This window comes from Pagrus major, chromosome 6 (assembly GCF_040436345.1).
Source record: "Pagrus major chromosome 6, Pma_NU_1.0".
NCBI lineage: Eukaryota > Metazoa > Chordata > Actinopteri > Spariformes > Sparidae > Pagrus > Pagrus major.
The window spans coordinates 31,558,140-31,578,311 of NC_133220.1; the positions used below are offsets into that span (position 1 = coordinate 31,558,140).

Sequence of the window (20,172 nt, forward strand, 5' to 3'; positions counted from 1 at the left end):
ACAGACCCCTGAATACCCCCTGTGTGTTACGTTACGACATTTTTACTGCACCGCCATCGTTCACCATTTAGCCCCAGCTATAGAGCAGTGGGCCTCTCACACACACTTTCATTGTGTTTATGACAAAACCTACCAGCTGATAGCATTCTGGCCTGATATCAGAAAACGACCAGATAAATCACATTCGAAGCGTGTGGTTGTGTGTGTGTGTGTGTGTGTGTGTGTGTGTGTCGGGGCCAATACAATGAAAGTATCGAATTCACTCTGGATGAAGACTGCACTGCCGGCACTTTCCACATGAATCCATGCCTGTCCAGGGATCATTTGCCATGGTTAATTTAGTCTGTGTGCTCAGAGTGGCAATTTCAACCGAGTAATCACAGCACCCCCAAGAGGGAGACAGGTGTTGTACACTCGCAGAACAAAGCCTCTCCCTCTCATCTCGCCTCTCTCATGTCCTTCCGCCCGCACTTCTCCGCAGCTTACACACAAGTGCAGATAGGGGACGCTTGCCTTATTCCCTTGTGATGCCATTGTAATGCACTGCAGGCTTGAAAAGAGAGTAGTGACGACTGGAAGAAGTGCTCACTGCTGTTTACTGTTTTCCTAGCAGTGTGGTTTGGGAATTTCAGGGCTGATCGAGGGGGGAGTTCCAGGCTGAAGGCTGAGCTGGCAGTGACACATGGAGGCGACTCAGGATGCAGGAGAGCCACGTCTGCGAGTCCCCACAGAGACGGGCTCAGGCCGAAACTAATACCAGTTATTGTAGCTGTGCGCCCTAGTTTGCTATGTGCTCTGTCCCATATATCCTTCTATTAACTGAGTCTGACATATCCATAAGGATGATGGAAGGGCTTGGCTTTTTGCAAAGCCACGTCCTGTGCTGAATTATGATGCCTGGGAAAGGGGAGCTGAACACTGTGTTTGATCAAACTTATATGGATGTGTGTTTCAGAGCCGACCATCATCACCACCTTGCCGTCCACGCTGGACGTCACCGTCGGGGAGAGTGTGGTCCTGCCCTGTCAAGTGAGCCACGACCCGTCTCTGGAGCTCAAGTTCACCTGGTTCTTCAACGAGCAGCTCATCCACTTCGGGAGCCATGGTGGATTTTTTGAGAAAGTGGGAGGCGTAAGTCCATAATCCCTCGATGTTTCGCAAAACCTGTTAGGCTGTCAGGTCTCTGATTTTTAAACAGACTGTCATGTTGTGGGAACTGCAAAGATGGGTTTCCCATTTACAAACAATTGAGGATACACATGCAGCAGGGGATTAGAAATCAAGCTGGCACAATGTCAGGATAGCTTATACAGTACATGAACATTTTCACTATTTAGAAATAAAGACTTGCTGAAATCCACATGAAAATACTGTCAAAGGTCCAGTGTGGAGGATTTATCTATTGGGGGAAATAGAACATAATATTCATCATTGTGTTTTCATTAGTGTAAAATCACCTGGAATTAAGAATTGTAGTGCCCACCAAGTTGCACCGCCATGTTTCCACATTAGCCCAGAACAGACCCAGAAACACCGGCTCTATAGAGGGCCTTACAAGGTTTTTGTGTTTTTAGCAGCCAGTGTAGGGAGGCTGAGACCATGCCAACAGTCCAGGTCTTCCTGGGAGTCTCCTGTTTTGAAACTTTTCTCCCATTTCGCACCCAACTGGTACTTTCTTCCGATTCTTATAGTGATACAAATAAAGTAAGTGTTTCTCCGTTTCCGTATGAGATATGTGTCATGTTACCTGGCAACCCAACCAGAGGCGGAGGTGAGCACGCACAAACAAACAACCCTGCTTGACATGTGCTGGCTCAATACTTCTGCTCTGCTCAGGTTGTGATGAAAAAGAATCAAACAGACCCCAAGAATAGATACGCTTCCAAATTTCACTCCATTTGGTGCTTACAGTGATGTAGATGTTAGATGTTGACTTTAATTACTTTTTTTAAATTAATTGTATTGTCAGCCTTAAATGTAAGATTACAAGTTATTTTACTTTCACATTCTTGTATTTATTCTATTAACCTTTGGTGTAGGGTTATATTGTGGTGGGTGCTATGAGGGTATTACATTTGCTGATACCCCTGGAAATCTCCCTCTTATTTGTATGGATCAGTATGGATGAGACGAGGGGCATATTGTTTGGTGTTCTATGCAACCTCACTGCTAAATGCTATTAAATCCTATAGATTGCACCTTTAAGACATACATTTGTATGAACCACTCATCCTCACATTTCCAAAAATCTTTATAATACAAACCACCAGACATCTGTCAGACCTACCAAGAGACTGTGATAACAATTACAGAGACTTTAAAGCACACAGGCTCGCTCACAGCAGTGCCATCAACATGCAAAGATTTAAAGTGCCACACTGAAGCTCTAAATGCACGTCAAACTGTTTACCAAAATAGAGCTTTTAAACAGGTTTCTTCTTCATCAGTGTCTGTCAAAAACTATCCACCACTTATAGAAATCCAGGGCTCTGACCAGATCACTGCATGCTATTCTCTAATTCTGCACATTCTGAGCTTACAGTTTTGCCTCTTTGGATATTGAGCATTTTTCACACATTACTGTTGCAATTCATAGAACACCTAATGTTTTTTTTGTTTTTTTTCATAAACGATTATTTTCATTGTTGATTAATCTGTCAATTTATATTCCAGATTGATGGATTAGTTACATGGTCTATAAAATAGATGAGCAAAGAAACCAGAAGATATTCACATTTAAGAGGCTGGAATCAGAGAATTTCCACTCTTTTTTTCCCTGAAAAATTACTCAGACAGATTAATTATCAAAATAGTTGGCGATTAATTTAATTGCCCTGTAAGTTGCAGCTCTATTATTTTTTTTTTTTTTTGGATGACCTGAAATATACAATGAATAACTGAGAAACAAACCTTATTATGCTGTGCTGAAGAATGCCTATTTTATTAGTGCGACTGTGCTCTTCTGCAACACAAAAGACATTGATTTATTTTCCGACCCCTTCAGAGATTTCACTGAATAAAGGTCAAGAGGTGACTCTGAAGATTCATTGGTACATCAATATTATACTCCTTCCTCTTTTAGCAGGGTCATAATAAATTCCGCCGCAGTGCAGAGGGAATGTTTGTATCAAGTGTATTATTTATGGCCAGAAAATTGCTGCCTGTGGTTTATTTTAAAATGAAATTTACATACACACCCTGCAACCAGTCTCAGTCAGACGCTGTACACTTTAAAAGGTTTTCAGCTTACATCTAAGCATGTGATACGCAGGCTTATTTTTCCCTAAAAAAATAAATAAAATAAAAATCAATACTCCTTTAAAAACTGCAGGCATGAAGAAAAAAATACAGCAGTGAGGTGTCTTTCCTGTTTCTTCCATGATTTAGGGGCTTCCTGTATTATTTACAGTCTCCTCTCCCTAATAAATTGAAATGCAAGCACACTTACATTGATCAGGCTACCAGCCACTCCATATTCTTACTGCCTCACTATTAGAGAACCTGCTCTGCTCTAATGAAATGATTATTTAGGCGTGAGATTTGCAATTAGAGATGGAATGAAAGCCTCCCTTAAAGAAGTAGTCTAGCCATTAGGATGCTCCTTAAAACCTGAAGTGCTCTATACCATCAAAATCGAGCTATTTGAGCGATTACATTTCTGTCATTATTCTGATAAAATAAGAGCATGTGTGCTCAACAGAGAGATGTTTTTCTGTGTCCTTTGTTAGAATGTAGAGGGAAAGGCTGCATGAAGAATCATGGATTTATTATTCAAGATACACATACATGAGAATGAGCTTCCTGGTTTTGTTCCCATATGGCTGGAAAAGTCGGTATTGTTCCTGAATTACAATAGCTGGAGGCTTACCATGTTGCTTATGGAACTCTGTGCGTGTGTGTGTGATTGTGCATGTGTTGAACGACAGCAGCATTCGGCAGGAGACATTATGATTCGGAATATCCAGCTGAGGCACGCGGGGAAGTACACGTGCGCCGTGCAGACGAAGGTGGACAGCATTTCCATAGCTGTTGACTTGGTTGTCAGAGGTAAGACATAACTGTGGACGTTCACTCTGTCTTTGCTTACACTGAGAATAGTTTAATTTACAAGGCTTGCTGACCACATCCTCGAGCTTAGCAGTGTCTTTAAGGTTTGAAAACATTTAAATGATTCATTATCCATCTACTGCTGAAGAAGTAAGGAGTTTTTTTTGTGATTAATGTTTACTGTGCCTCACTGATGAAGAAATAAAAGGATAGACTGAAAAGGAAGGCAAATAGAAATTTCGCTCTTCAAGGTTTAAAGGAAATTTACTGTCTAATTAGACCAAATAGTTCCCAGAGGTTTCACAGTGAACTGACTCCACTACAGTAGCCCCAGGTGCTAAAACCACCACCACTCTCTCCACCATCTTTCCATCTCTTCCTGATTTACATTTCCTCCCTCCCTCTTGCTCCTTCTTCCGTCTGCCTCTCTATCTCTATCTTTCTCTTCCCCTTTCCTGCCTGGTTATGCCATCTATCAGGTCCCCCGGGGCCCCCCACCAGCATCCATGTAGAAGAAATCACTGATACCACAGCCTCTCTGTCCTGGAGGCCTGGTCCTGATAATCACAGTCCAATTACGGCATACACCATCCAGGCCAGGACACCATTTTCCCTCGGGTGGCAGGCTGTCACCACAGGTAAGCTCTCTCCAACCAGCCGTGGCCTTCTCCAATCACATGGAGGGGGCCACTCTTCATCCTGCCTCGCTTGTGAGAATATTGGAGATGTAATTTGTACCCCAGCACCAAATGGTACCCAATTGTAGCATGACCATTGACCGCCATTTTATCTGACTCCTGGGAGTCCTGAAACATAGATCTCAGCTTGATGACGAAGCTTGTTGCCAAGGCTGTAATTTAATAGTGTAGTTAAGTGATAGCACCGGTGTAATTTTTCCCCACATCCGCTTTATGGGACCCTTAGCATTCACGTATGACTGGTGTAATGTGCATTTATCCCATACTGTATACCTTGTTCTATTGATATTTTTGTGAATTAAGGACACTTTGATGTAAGATAGTTTTACTGGCCTCATTGATTTCACTCATCATGGTCATATATTTGAAACAGAACTACATTATGACCTTGCAGGTAGACAGACCTCTGTAGTCAACAGGAGAAAATGACTTTTATTCTGAAATGATGTCTTTATTTATATATATGTATTTTGTGCATCACTGCGATTTTGATGCTTTGCTGTGAATCCAGCAACATAGACATCATGCTATATCGCATATCTTATGAGAGAGCTAGATATCATTTAATTAGCAAGTTAATAGTCAGTGTTTGTCTCGCAGCCCAGTCCAATTTTGCGTGCAGGTGATTCGCCATTTCTTTCCTATTTAAGCTAATATCTAAGAAATCTGAATTAACATTCAGAATGACTCACTGTTGTTTAATGTTGTTTAACCACCAGCAAAGCACGTTTGACCCCACCACTAATAAGCGTTTATTCGCATTACTCGCGTAAGTTGTTTTTTTTCCCTATAAAACGGATTACTTTACTGTACATTAGTCGTAAACTAGTGAGCAACGGCACACAGCAAGGTAGTGTGTGTCTGTATGTTTGAATTCAGGTCAACACTCAATGACCTCAGCACTCACCAGAGACTCTGGTTCTCTCTCTTCTTTTTGGCCTCTCCTCTCTGTAACCTGTGGCTGCTGCAGTCAGGTTGATAAACGGGAGTGAAGATAATCCAATTTTTTATCCCAAAAGTTTAATTGTAGTCTCCCATTGGTAAACGGCTCCAGATCACAGCAGCATCTGATATGAAGATAAACGCAGCATCACAGTTTGGTGAGGCTGAGGCAACACAACTACTTGGATAGGTTTAGGAAAAAATGACATTATGTACTGTATGTGACATGAGTTTGATACAAAACGTGCTTCAACTTACATTGACTTTTGGTTTCGCAAGGGACATGAACATTGGTCTCCTGGGCGAGAGTCCTGTGTTTGTTTAATCCTTCCATCAACCCCAACTTCCACCCTTGTTGATATTCCTCACTCTTCATACGACATCACCTGTCATTTTTTATGTGTGGTATTTTGATGCATCTGCTCTCCACAGAACTCAATGAGGAGGATTAGCGTATCACCTGCTGGGAGAATTTTAAAATTTCAAATGTACTGTACAAAATTTGAAAATCTAGTGTTATTTGTACGCTGACTGACGCGACTGGGCCGATCCCTTGTTATGTTTATTGTTTACTTGAGTTTGTGCATTATGTGTCCTTGTGAGGGATTACACCTGTCCCATTACCCCTATGGTGAAGTCCTACCAGGCCTGTCAGCCTGGAGGACAGCATGCTGCTGATGTTCAGCTGACACACACACATAGAAAAAACACACACACACAAACATACATAAAGTTTCTTGATACTGAAGGGGGCACTGTGTGTTTTATGCCAGTTCCTGAGGTGGTGGGGGGCCACCAGCTGACAGCTACAGTAATAGACCTGAGCCCTTGGGTGGAGTATGAGTTTCGAGTCCTGGCGAGCAACACCATCGGGACTGGCGAGCCCAGCAAGCCATCTAAACAAGCAAGGACAAAAGGGACCTGTATGTACTGCATGAGCAGAAAAAAATGTCCTTTCTCCTCTTTTAAAAATGTATTTCATGTTTGTTAGTTCACCCCTTGCACAACGCATGTCACTTATTTCATCATTTCTTCAAAGGAATAGAAATAAAGGATGGGTTCAGGCATGAAGGTGCATTTTCTTGCCAAGATTCAGTCGAGAAGATTGATACTACTCTCATGTCTGTTAGATATGATGATACAGTTAGCTTAGCTTTGCATAAAGACAGGGAAACAGCAAGCAAACAAAATCCTCCAGCAACAGCAACGATAAAGCTCAATGGTTATATTTGATTTTTGTGACATTTGTGACTTGTTCCTTGGGTATATTTTGGTACAAAAAGCACCACGCACCAAAGCACCAAAAGGCTGCAAACATGACTTGACTATGAGAAGTTTGCTGAAATCGTACAGGATTTCTGAATGTTAAAAGTTCAAATATGTCACCAATAAGTTACCTCCTTCTGCCATAGCAACATGGAAAATGATTACATGTTCCTTCTCAGCGTCGTGTGAAGTCAACAGGGCTAAGATGATCTGTCTTCTTCCCCCAGCTCCGAAGGTCACACCAGCTAATGTGAGTGGAGGCGGTGGCAGTCGCTCCGAATTAGTCATCACATGGGAGGTAAGCAAGCTCGCTCAGGACCCCGTCACCCATGGAGGAGGGAGCCAGACGTCATTATTCTCTGTGGATCTGGGCCTCTGTTTCATTAATAACAGCTGAATGGCTTAATGTATGGCATTTCATTTTTAAGAACAGAGAGGCAATAACTGCTGCTGTCACCCTAGGGGAGAGAAAAATGCTTTTGAGGTTTCAATAAGATAATTAAACCCAGTGGTTCCTTCGAAGTCCCAACTTTGTTTCAGATTGTTTTTCCCTTTCTTTCTTTCTTTCTTTCATTCTCGTTTCCTTCTGTCGTACAAAGCCTTCGCATATCAATTCAGCTCCAAAAGCTTATATTTATTCAGGCTGCTCGAAATCATCAGTCCCTGCTGTGAAACGTTTGACAGAACCACTGTTAATGTTTCAATATGCAAGAGTTCAATTAAAGTCTGAGTTCTGCTTAACAAAGCTGCTACTTTTCCTCAGTCCTGAAAATTCCTGAGGTATTTTTTGTTTGACATGAAAGCCCTGATGGAGTGTTGTTTTTTATATAGCTTACTAGTTTAGTGGATAACCTGTAGTGGGACTAAACATAACTTTTGTATAGAGGGTCATTAATGTCAAGTGGGTAAACTCCCCGGGTTATCTGCCAATTAGATTATGAGAAATCTTCTGTTTCGTGTTCAGATCTGAGCTTGATGGGGGCAGTAGAGGAAAAGCTTAGTTTAGTTCAGTTATTTGCACATGTAACAATTCACAAAAAAACAACAATACTAACAATAAAATAAACAAAAGATAAGTTCATATGTCGGTTACAAGGAGAAAAAAGGCGACAAAGTACAATTGAAGATTATTATTTGTCTCAAAAAATAAGTAAATGTAATAAATAATGAACCATTGTTCAGCTGACACAAGGACTTGTCAAAACTTGTCAATTGTCAATTTTTTTAATTCATTTTTTTCATTTAGAAAAAGTTAAATCAAGTGTTTTTGTCAATAAATATTGTTACGGGTACCAGGATTGGTACCGAAGTAACAAAATAGATGTCTGTAAAATACAGATGAAGATCAGCAGCAATGAAGACACACGTTAACTGTTCGTCATCAGATTGCTTCTGGGGCTTTATTCCTCAATAACATACTCAAAACATATTTTCCTGAGTGCTAGCTTCTGTTTCAGTCCATGTTTATCTCAAGTGCATATGAAGTCCATAAAACAATATTATTCGAGTCAAATCCAAATTACTTCACAATATGTTAACCTTTCCCCGATTTCTAGTGAGCATATTACGTGTCAGGTAGCATGCAAATATAGTCTCACACATTTTGATGTGAATCAAGGATACTATATCAATATAGTGCAAGTTACAGTAATCCTTAACTGTCTTTAAAGCAAATAACACTTATTCTAAAGTGACTCTGGACCTAGGCACTTACTTTACACATAACTATCACTCATGAGAAAATATAAATCCTTTCAAGTGCAAAACCAACTAAACATAACATTAAGGTTTCAAATGTATATAACTGCATACTGTAAATTATCATTTTAACCTTTTCCACAAATAAATACAGTTCTGTTTCTCTTAACTGTTCATTGAAGTTATTACATGTGTAGGAGCCCAAATAAAGTCTTTGCATTGTAAACGTAGACCCCAACGACCTGCCTGCGAGACCCTGCACAGGTGATAAAAAGCCACTGAACCGTGTGAAGCAGCGGCGTCTACCTGCCGCGAGACAAAGGCAGAAACTTGGGTTTATAAAGTATCCAGACTATCTCAAAATATCTTCGAAACACTTGCTTACATAAAGTTAAGCTTATAGAAGTTGACATTTATATTCTTTTATCAATTACTAACCTGTAAAATACAGATAAAGATCAGCAGCAATGAAGACACACGCTAACCGTTCGTCATCCAGATTGCTTCTGGGGTTCGGGCAAAAGTTTCCCCCCGAAACAACCTGGAGCGCAATAGTTCCTGTGTCCCATGTTCCACCTGTATGCTGCTGGCATTTTCCACACATGAAAATTAAAATAATTAGACGGTTCCCCATATTATTAGGCAAAATATTAGACCCAAGAAATTAAAGGAAATTACTTTTCAGCTTATTAAATTAAATAAACACCAAAAATGGTCACTATATTTTTGGGGTGCACCACAATATCATAGAATGAAATTAATTAAAATTTAAAGGAAGTTTGTTCAAAGTGTAGAAAAAGTTGGAAGACACAAACTATCAACAGATGTAGATGCTGTGATCAAGTCATGTAAATGAAGAACAACGGGGGTCTCAGAATGAACTCTGTGGGACATCATGAATAATAGTCCGTCCATTTATATTTACAACATTTTTCCAATAAGCAGTTTATTAGATAGCTAAAGCCATAATGTAACAACTTAAAAGCCAATATGACCTATTGTGTCAAAAGTTTTTGATAAATCCCAAAACATATTCAAAGAATGCTCATTATAAAAAAAAGTTATTATAAAAAGTAATTGCAATTCATATCATATTCCCATAATTGTCCATTCTGGCCCACAGTTGAGATATCACATCCACAGTCTGATTACCCAGAGGCACCTGCCTCCAGCAGGGTAAAAACAGAGAGAGGAAGTGCTTTTATATCTGAGCATGTATCTATTGAGAGTGGAGAGGGTGCATTTTATCCACTAGAATGAAGTCTGCAGCTATAAATGTATGAGGCATGTTATCAGTGTGGACAACAGCTGCTGATATGGTATCATGCTGAGTGCACTGTACTGTGTAATGGATGTGTCCAGGAATAGTTCTTGTGTGTAGAGCGTGCTATATTTGAGGCAAAGTATTCCTCTTGGTTTAGGTCTTTAGTCAAAAAAGCATTTTAAAGATAATTCATTACCTAAGGGATGAATTGAGAGTTTAACCCTCTGTAAAAATGTCTATTTGTGCAAAATTGCATTGATATAAGGTATTTTCTAGTTTACAAGTGCTCAAACAAGGTCTTTCTCTGCAGCCAGTTCCAGAGGAATTGCAGAACGGAGCAGGGTTCGGCTACGTTGTGGCTTTTCGACCCCACGGGGCGACGGGATGGATGCAGGCCGCCGTTCCATCCGCTGAAGTGTCCAAATACGTCTTTAAAAACGAGACAATCCAGCCCTTCTCGCCTTTCCATGTGAAGGTCGGGGTCTACAACAATGAGGGGGAGGGACCGTTTGGACCTGTTACCACCATCTACTCTGCTGAGGAAGGTGCGTATGATCTCATGTCACACACAGCATGTCATGTTATGGAGTAGCTCTACTCGCTCAGCCACTATTAATGCATGAGTACATGACTAGATCCATTCAGGGTCTAAACAGAGACAGCAGTGATCTTGCAGCCAGCATTCTTCTATCAGCACTTGCAGATGTCTTCGCCATACTTCTCTCCCTCTGTTGTTTGGATGACAGAAACCGCTTTGAAACAGTTTTGATGTCGACCACTTTGAGGGGGTCATCAAAGCTCAGTGTTGCTTCTAAAATCATTCAGAGTCTTTTTACATTAACTCCAGAGCCTGGCCGAGCGCCCACCAGGGTCCGTGCCAAGAGCCTCTCTGCGTCCGAGATTGAAGTTTCTTGGAAAGCTCTGCCCTGGAACGCCAGCAAGAAGAGAGTGCTCGGCTACGAGGTGAGCTACACTGAAATTCCTTGTTTGTATGTGCCTCCACAGGATGCAAATATGTTTTTCTGCACGCACGAGCACAGTTCAACTAATGCTGTTAAATCTTGTTTGCCTCTATTATTGATGAGTGTTTCAGGCTCATGCACCTTGGGCATAGGAGATAATAGCTTGCTGCATGCATAATGGTCCAGCCTAGTGCCATGCTTGTGGGTTTAGTTGTGTTTCTCTTGTTGTTTACCTAAGTACTGTAACCACCCTGATTAGCGTACTGATGCAATACTCTGAGGGACGGAACGTTTAGCTTCTAATCCACACACAACAAAGCAGTTTCAGACACTGGCTTTGCGCTCAGTTAGTTCTTGCCATTTTAATGCCGCTCATTATTGAAATCCAAGATGCGAACAAAGGCGCCGCTTTCATCCATGGATTGCATAAAGTGCCAGAATTATAAATTGTTGACCACTCAAAGTCAACAGAGGAGCAGGGCCTGAGCAAACCGTTCCTGTGAGGAAAGACAAATTATATTTGTGCTGTCAAGCATGCCAGCTATTTCAGCCCTGACAAGCAGGGTGACAAAGACAATCTGTTATCAGTGGAAGTTGATGGAAGGGGATTTTTGAGGATTCTCTTTCTTCCTCTTCTTTGTTTTCCTTTTTTTTTCCTCTTTTGCATGTTAGACTTTAACAAAAACCTTAAATCATGACACGTGTCTGATGAGCTGAGGCACGGTGAGCAAAAGGTTCACGAGGTGACATGTTGCTAAGGCGTGTGTTTTCAGACCAGTTCACATCCTCCATCCAGTTGGGTTCACATCTTCCTGTTTCCAGTTTTGCACTTCATTGACAGGGTGTAACTGAAAGCTTTTAAGGTGTCCGCCGCGTTTTCTGCGTTCACGGTTCTGCCCTGTTGCTTTTCAGCTGAGGTACTGGAGTAGAAGCGAAAAGGAAGACACAGCCAATGTGCAAAGGACTGTAGGAAATCAAACATCCACTATTATCCGTGGGGTGAAAGGCAGCACCACGTATTACATCTCGGTGAGGGCGTATAACACGGCAGGAACGGGGCCTCCCAGCTCCACTGTCAACGTCACCACCAAAAAACCACGTAAGTGTCCAATCGAATCAGAACATCTGTGCCCACTGGTCAGCTTTTGTTTGAGGTGAATGATGTGTTTTTCTTCCTCTCAGCACCCAGTCAGCCACCGGTCAAAGTGATGTGGAACACATCAAACTCCAAGATTATATTGAACTGGGAGCAGGTCAAAGCCCTGGAGAATGAGTCAGAGGTCACTGGTTACAAAGTAAGCACCCAGTCGCTTGGTTTTATCAGAAAATTGTGTTTGCTGCCTTTGCTTCCGTGCTCTGACTCTTGACTCGACTTGCACCGTTCGTCATCAGGTGCTCTACAAAAAGAATCGCCACAGTCGCCCCAACGTCATGGAAACCAACACCACCTCTGTGGAGCTCGCCCTCCCCACTGATGAGGATTATATCATCCAGATCAAGCCGTTTGGAGAGGGAGGGGAAGGCAGCAGTAGCAGGCAGATCACCATCCCAAGGATACCAGGTCAGTGGAGAGCTAGTTAGTGGCTCCCTCATGGCTGAGCTGAATAATCCACTCCCCTGCTGCTGTCTTAGCAGAACAGATTAGTCTATCATCGTCTCCAAAGGAACAGAGAGAGTGGGAAAATAATGTGCTACATGAGACATTTGTGCAATTACGGCCTCTACATGACATCATAATGCAATCGTCGCATGAAAAGTTGAGCAATTTATTTTGAATACTTCCAATGTCTCATTCTGCTGCTCGAGTAATAACTCTCCAGCATTTTTTAGGAAATTAATGTTTTTCAGATCGTAATTTCTAAAGCATGCTGGAGAGACGGATGATTAAAGAAATGAAGGGCCAAAAGGTCGGTGTGGGTTTTTTTTAACCACATCAAGCACACTAACGCTGGCCTTTTTCTTTTCAATACCTTTTCAGGCCCCAACGCAGTCGGCTCAGCATCCAAGGTCTCCACTCTGTCAGCCCTCAGTACAATAGCACTGTCTTTCACAGCGCGGACATCTTTATGACAAACAGCTCCCAGCAGACGTTGCATCTGATGTGCAGACAGCTCCACGGCGGAACGCAAACACAGCCCACTCTGGTGTAACTAGATCCATTCATTTAGATTTTAGAGGCAGAAGGGAAAAATGCTGGCGAAAAAATGAAAAAAGTGCGACATTGAGATGACAGGGAAGGAGTCCCCATCAGCACCCAGGCTAAGCGAAGGAGATTGACCGATGTCGTGACTATGTTGTTACCAAAGCAGCTTTCATAAGAAAAAAAAGAGAAAAGAGAAAAAAGTCTTATATGCATCTTTTTGTATGACATGTTGAGCTTTTATAGATTTTGTTTTCTTAATCGATTTGAAGTCGGTCTGGGCTTACTGGGGCGCGAATAATTAAGTGCATGGCAAACAACATCAAATTTGACAGTCTGGAGGTTAAGAATGTGATTTGACAGCACACCTTTTGTCTGCTAAAATAAGATCATACTTGTAACTTTGGTTCTTACAGACCAGAGTAGTTTCTTTTCTTCAAGTGAATGATCTATTAACTGTTATCTGTTACATCTCTGCATTCCTCTCTCTGCAATATTTCAGAAATATTCCATGCTAAGGACTGCATGGACATGTTGGGTGTTTGTCATTATTGGTCATCTTACAAATAAGAGGATTAGCATTTAAAAACATCTATTTCTTAACAGTAGGCTACATGCTAATGCTTTACCACACTGGTACCACCGCTTAGCATTAGCTTAATTTGATAAGGATTTCATTAATGATGAAATGCTCTTTTAACATGCCCAATTTAGCAGAAAATACAGAATAAAAAACAATGTTAAAGGGACAGTTCACTCCAGAACAGGAAATATTTTTCCTTCCACTTGTAGTGCTGTTTATCCATCTGGATTGTTTTGGTGTGAGTGGCAGAGTTTTGGAGAAATCGACCATAGAAACGTCTGTCTTCTCTTGGATATAATGGATCTAAATGGCGCTGGGCTCGTGATGCTCAAAGTGCCAAAAAATTACATTTGAAAAACTCAACAGTAAAGTGTCCTCCCAGAAATCATGGTTAGTCAAGATAATCCACATTTATGTATTGTCAGGCAGAAGGAAGCAAACATCCACTCATGAAACTCAGCTGAGGAGGATGTCATTAATGTTTGCTTCCTGCGCTGACACAAACATGAGCACCTCTATCGCCAATGAGTAGATGCACGCTTCCTTCTGAGCAGTGATACAGTTGGTGGGTGTAGAAATAAAGAGAAAGAAAATAGTTCCTACATGAAACTGCTCACAACAAAGTCTGTGAATCATCTTGAATAAATGGGTCATGATGAGTTTTTTTAAATGTGTCTTTTTGTTTTGTTTTCTTTGGTTTGAGCCCCACAACCCGAGAGCCAGTTAGCTGCATTATATTAGAGAGAAGGTTGACATCTATACAGCCGATCTCTCAAAAACTCACAACTCACACAAAACCAATCTAGATGGATAAATAGCTCTACAGGTCATACCAATAAAACATGTTTTTGATTTCGAGGTGAACTGTCCCTTTAATTTCAGGTTACCCTCCTACATCAGATAATGCTGACTGGCACTAATTACTTAAAAGATAGGTTGGGATTTTTGTCAAGTCTGTCTTAATGCAATACTCACATACTATATGTACACTGAGTCATTGTAATGATTCCTCCTGTCCACACTGGCCCTTCGCTAAAATGGGGGACAAACTCTTACATGAGTCAGCTCAATCAAATAGCTGTTTCCAAAGTTCTGTTCTACTTTATATGAAATCCCCAAAGTAATATGTTTTTTGCCAAATGTGCAGTACTACTCACGTAGTCCCAGGTAAGTTCTCTTGCTACAATAATACACCGGCAATAAACCTACAGCATTACAAAGATAACCACTTGATTTTGCTAATGGAACAACACCTCACAGCTAGTGTGGACAGACAGAATGATTACCAATAAGTCTTTCTGTGTGCATATGGCATGAAAACAAAAAGAAAAATCCAAACCATAACGATGTGGATGCTAATGTGTTAGCATGCCATGTTTTTGGTGCCAGGTGACCAAGAACCCCCAAAAAGTCGATGCAGTCCATGAAGCCATCCACGTGATAGTTACTGAGCTTGTTACCAGAGATAGCACCGTGCTGTTTTGGAGATCATCGTCCCCGGGTTCCTCCACCTCGGCCATTGAACTGCACTGGTGACCGGACCACCCTTGTGGCTGTCTCATGCTCCTCATTTCTTTCAGTTAGCCCTATGTCTAAAGCTATTCTTTGCCTTCTGTGTGCCTCATCATATGTTCAAAATCCTCAGGTCCTTAAAGAGCCTTAACTTATCATATGTATATCAAAAACATTAGAAATATAGAACTATGAAGCAGCCGCGGTGATGTTTACATGCTGCTGTGTTGATAGATGCTGTATGCGGTCAGGATTGAGGGGGCCAACATCCTTTTTGAAATTCTGAGGTTGCTAAGGTTAGTTTGAATGGCGCTCTGCTGTTTCGCATGGGATATTGGCAATATAATGAGGGCCTGGTGCATTTTTATAGGTGTGTATTCTTAATAAAAGACAATGCTGCTGATCTTTTCCGTTTCCCATAGTCTCCTGATGCCATGTGGGAGTGCTGTGCTGCAGAGGTACAGTGCAGTCTGTATGTAGCTTGTAATCCAGTTAAGTAGTTTGTACTTTGAAGGGAAGTGTACCGTAGGCTACTGGGTCTTGCTCAGAATCATGCATCAAGAAATGTGTAATATACTGTTTTGTACACTTCAAATCATTTATATAAAAGAAACCTTTCTAAAGAGATGATTTACTTGGTTTTTATGTAACAACTCTGTTTCATACTGTAGCTAACTGTTGCTCAGCATGACTGTACTTTGTCCTCTCTCTTCTGTCCATCTGCAAACCGACTGAATGGCTTTAGGAACACGCAAGGTCCATGCATCTGATAGGTTTGTGTATACTGTATGTGTACCATGAACTCTGAACCATGGTCAGCCCCATGTCTGTGCTTCTGTCTCAGTCAGCCCCTCTGAGATGTACTGGCTCTACTGTCCATATACGCTCTACATGAGGGTTTCCTCTGTTGCTGTTTGTTGTTTATACTGTGTTAATAAAGTTTATTGATTTATAGAACAATGTCAAGCTCTGTTGGTCCATCCATCAATACTCATATGACCTATGTGACAACTGACATATAGGAGTGTTCCTCCTCTGGCTTTGGCATTTGCACAACTGAATTGAATGATAGGATATATCTGGATTCACCAGTTAAAGGGGCTGGATACATCTTTATATATAGATTAAGTGGTATCTATCAGTGTGGTTACAGATTGCAACCAACTGAACAATCTCATCTCACCATCCCATTCGATGGCTGCTACAAATGCCAGAGGCCCTCTCTATAGTCAGTGTTTGGTTTGTCCATTCTGGGCTACTGTAGAAACGTAGCAGTGCAAGATGTTGCACATGATGGAAGAGGATGTGCTCCCTCTTCAGATATAAAAGGCTCCTTTTAAGGTAACGGAAAAAAAACACAAGGTCTCTTAGTTTCAGGTTGATAATACACAAATGAAAAAATAATTATTAATATCATATTTGCTAATAAATCCCCCTAAATCCTACACACTGGGCCTGTGAAAGTCTATTCCAATCCATTTAGTATTGCATTTGTATAAATAAAAAAAAGAGAAAGAAAAGGAAAAATGTCTAAATTAAAGCAGTAGATGCCTAATCATCCTCACTTTCAGTCCTTAATACAGGTCAGAGCCTACATTTCCCATAATGCAGCACAATTGTACCTCCTAATTACACTTCATATCAAGTAAATGACCACATCTGTCAAACCTCACATCCAAAATTTGTAACAAAAAGATTTTTTTAAGGAAATAGTGATCTCAAAACCCTTGACCTCATAAGGGATTATTTTCATGGACTTGGAAAATGTTCCTCCAGAACCTCAGAGGACATTATACAGCTGTTTTCAGAGGATTTGTACTACTCCTCATGACTTGGAAACTCATGACATATAAAGTCTGTGCAGTACTCCTTTAAAGAATAGAGGTGAAAGTCAATCTACTATATTTTTTGTGTTTAGCCTCTGCGCCAGTGACAGCTTTGACCAGACGCATTGTTTTCCAGCTGTCTGTCTTTCCCGTTCTCGAAAACGTGATATCTCAGTAAACCTTGAAGGAATCCATTCTAATTTGGCACAAACGTCCAACAGGACTTGAGAATTAAGTGATTAGATTTTGGTCTTCAAAGGTCAAGATCACTGTGACCTCACAGAACAAGTTCATGGCTAATAACTCAATAATCCAAATGGCAATTTTGACAAAATATCACACAAATGTCTAATAGGATAAAATGATGAGGTGATGACATTTTATATCTAAGAGGTCAGAAAAGTCAACCTCACTCTGACATAATGTTCTGCAAGAAAACTTTTCTGGCCATTATTTAACACCATAACTCAGAAACAGAAGGGGGGGTGTGGTGACTTTATTTCACATTTGGGCTGATACTGAGTCAGTAACACTTGTCTTGAGTGCTAATCTTCAAACTGCTGATTGAAGGGATCTTCTGAGCTGCTGGGTTGAAAATGTGTGTGAAGCATCCCAAATGTTTAGAATTTGTAGCTTCTTTGTGTTCTATCAGAATCAGCTTTATCGGCCAATCAAGTGAACACATACAAGGAAATTAATTTCTATCGATGAATGTACACACTCATAGACGTACAGCAGTAGTCCAACACAAGCTCATTGGTTTTGCTGATATCGATCATGAGGTGATTGTCGTTGCACCATGTGATGAAGCTCTCTGTCAGTCCTCTGTACTCCTCGGTAAACATAGTCTCGAAGTGAAGATGGAATGTTTCTTACAAAAGGGTTATTAACTGAAATCAAACAGCGATTTTGTAATAACTTACCTTTCGCAAAAATCAAATGCACTTAATACGTTTTTAAAAATTCCATCAGTCTTCACTATATACTGTACATTAACTGACTCTGGACTGACATGGATGTTAACTGTAACTTGAAGGGTTGGCAGAGGGAAGGCAGTAATTTGTCAGGACATTCATCTTATAACATATAAATGGCATAAATCTATGGGATTTTGTATAAATGCGTGTGTCAAGTCCTTTAATATGTTGAGCAAAAAATACACTAGATGGCACTAAGAGCACACAAATAAGTTCAGTCTGCACCTCAGTTACAGTAAATGTGTTGAATTCGGCCACAAGATGGCAATACAAAACAAGGTCAGCTTCCTTTTGCTTCACTGCAATAATACCATCACTGTATTACAAAAACAACCATCTATTTCATATGATGAATAATTAATGTATGGTGCCTGTTGATTAAGTTTAAAAAGGGATACATCTCCCTAGTATCACTTCTTTGTTATTGGTAACTAGTCAGAGTGAAATCCCTCTCCCCTCTTTCCACAATCAGACACAGTGTTTGAATCATACTGAGACATTTATTTATGCATGTATGTTTTCCATTTAGACTGAATGCAAATACAGCAAATACACACCACCAAGCACTAGGGGAATGTAGAGCAAAAGGCAGTGGAGAATTGAAGGTGGAGGCTAAACAGCAGAGCAGTTTGATGCTCTTCACCGGGAAAACAAAGCTCATATCCATATTCTGTACTGTGCTGGTTTTTCTACATTAATGGGGCCAATAAATGTCTTCATCTTGCTGAGGACCAGCGGTCTGGATTCAGAAAGGCTTCCTTGTCACTACGCTCAATGTCACATTCTTTACAAGACACTAATTCACTTTCATGACAGCCCCTCCTCACCTTGGACTCAGAGGAGAGGTCGTCTCTACATCTGCCTGGCGGTGATTAACAGCACTTTCAGCTGAGCTCCTGCTCCCGTTATCACAACTCCGAACATAAGGCACCCATTCGTGGGACATTTCGGTTGCACTGCCATCCTTCAGATCATCATCTCTTGACCCTTAAAACACGTCCCTGCTCCTTTTGATTTCTACATAGTTTACAGGATAATACACAGGAGTATGGTTATTGATAAATAAATAAAGGCCCTCCATCCTTCAACTCACCACGTCGCCCACAGTACACGACTCCTCTCCTGATGCCTACAGTTGTTTCTCGTCCATCAGTAGTGTGTCCAATTCTACAGCGAAGACAGGTCATTTTTCCCGACATGGTTTACAGTATATGTGCAGCTATCACTGCAAGCAAGTGCCTTCACAACAGTCCAGTGTCATATGACCAGAAAAAATAAAAAACATAAAATAGAATATACAAATTATCAGTTGCTTCCTCGGACACATTAACAGCAGGTCGACAGGTTCAAGTCAGGGGGATGGGAGGGTTAGACGACAAGGGCGACAAAGCCATGGTCACAAGTGTTGGAAAAGCTCCTTTGAATATCACTAACTCTGTGTTATAGGTTTTGGTTACGCTTCGGTACGCATGAGAGTTCACAGTTTTCTCCCTTTAGAGGACATCGAGGATAAGAATAATGGCTGCTTATTGCAAATCTCACAAGCAGTGCGCTTCACTGCTTTCGGTTAACATTAGCACGAAGTTAACAATGACGGCAACACGGCTAACATGGGTCAGGCTCCACCAGAGGGATTCTTATGTATGACAAGTGATGCATAGTATAGTATTAAAGGTCATCCAGGATATATGTTAGGTGACAGCCAGCAGGTTCTGTGGGTAAGTGGTGCTTCATGTGTGTCACACTCTGAGTCTCGGCTTTGTCAGTAAGGGGAACAGGGAGGAAAAGCACAGGCCTCACATTCACCACTCCTATAAATACAATTACAAACTCATACACCATAACTTAAAAGAGTTAATCCAACAGAAAACAAAAAAGTACCCATGTTAATCTCTGGGTTTTGAACCTTGCAGGTAGTGTGAACGTGTACGTATTCAAAACTAGAAAATCGATGTATGAAGCTGCTGTTTAAATGTGCCATGACCACTGTTTTTACACTACAAATCAATCAAATGACTGTGTGTAATGTGAAAGTAACGAGCCCACAGAACACACATTTTTAATGGCCCACAACTTGACTGATCTGGTAAACTCTGGTAAGCTCCAAACCAAGACAAAGTTAGAGACCAGCTAGTAAAAAGCAGAGAATTAAGCAGCTAAAGAGTTAAATATGTCCCTCAAGAGACTGCATATTGGACTTACATTTACCAGAGGCCATACATGTGAATAGACAACCGTTTGCTAATACGTCTGCCTT

The 20,172-nt window shown here is 41.0% G+C and overlaps 1 protein-coding gene across 1 annotated transcript in view; it reads left to right on the forward strand.

Annotated features, from left to right (window-relative positions):
• The window catches only part of cntn4 (contactin 4), a 122,722-nt gene extending 109,775 nt beyond the window's left edge, over positions 1 to 12,947 (forward strand). Inside the window, exons 12-22 of the mRNA XM_073468269.1 lie at positions 956 to 1,131; positions 3,927 to 4,047; positions 4,527 to 4,685; positions 6,461 to 6,610; positions 7,181 to 7,251; positions 10,226 to 10,460; positions 10,763 to 10,878; positions 11,790 to 11,976; positions 12,060 to 12,172; positions 12,270 to 12,438; positions 12,856 to 12,947. Coding sequence (XP_073324370.1) covers positions 956 to 1,131; positions 3,927 to 4,047; positions 4,527 to 4,685; positions 6,461 to 6,610; positions 7,181 to 7,251; positions 10,226 to 10,460; positions 10,763 to 10,878; positions 11,790 to 11,976; positions 12,060 to 12,172; positions 12,270 to 12,438; positions 12,856 to 12,947 — 1,589 coding nt within the window. The remainder of the gene's footprint in view (positions 1 to 955; positions 1,132 to 3,926; positions 4,048 to 4,526; positions 4,686 to 6,460; positions 6,611 to 7,180; positions 7,252 to 10,225; positions 10,461 to 10,762; positions 10,879 to 11,789; positions 11,977 to 12,059; positions 12,173 to 12,269; positions 12,439 to 12,855) is intronic.
• Positions 12,948 to 20,172: the final 7,225 nt, after the last annotated feature.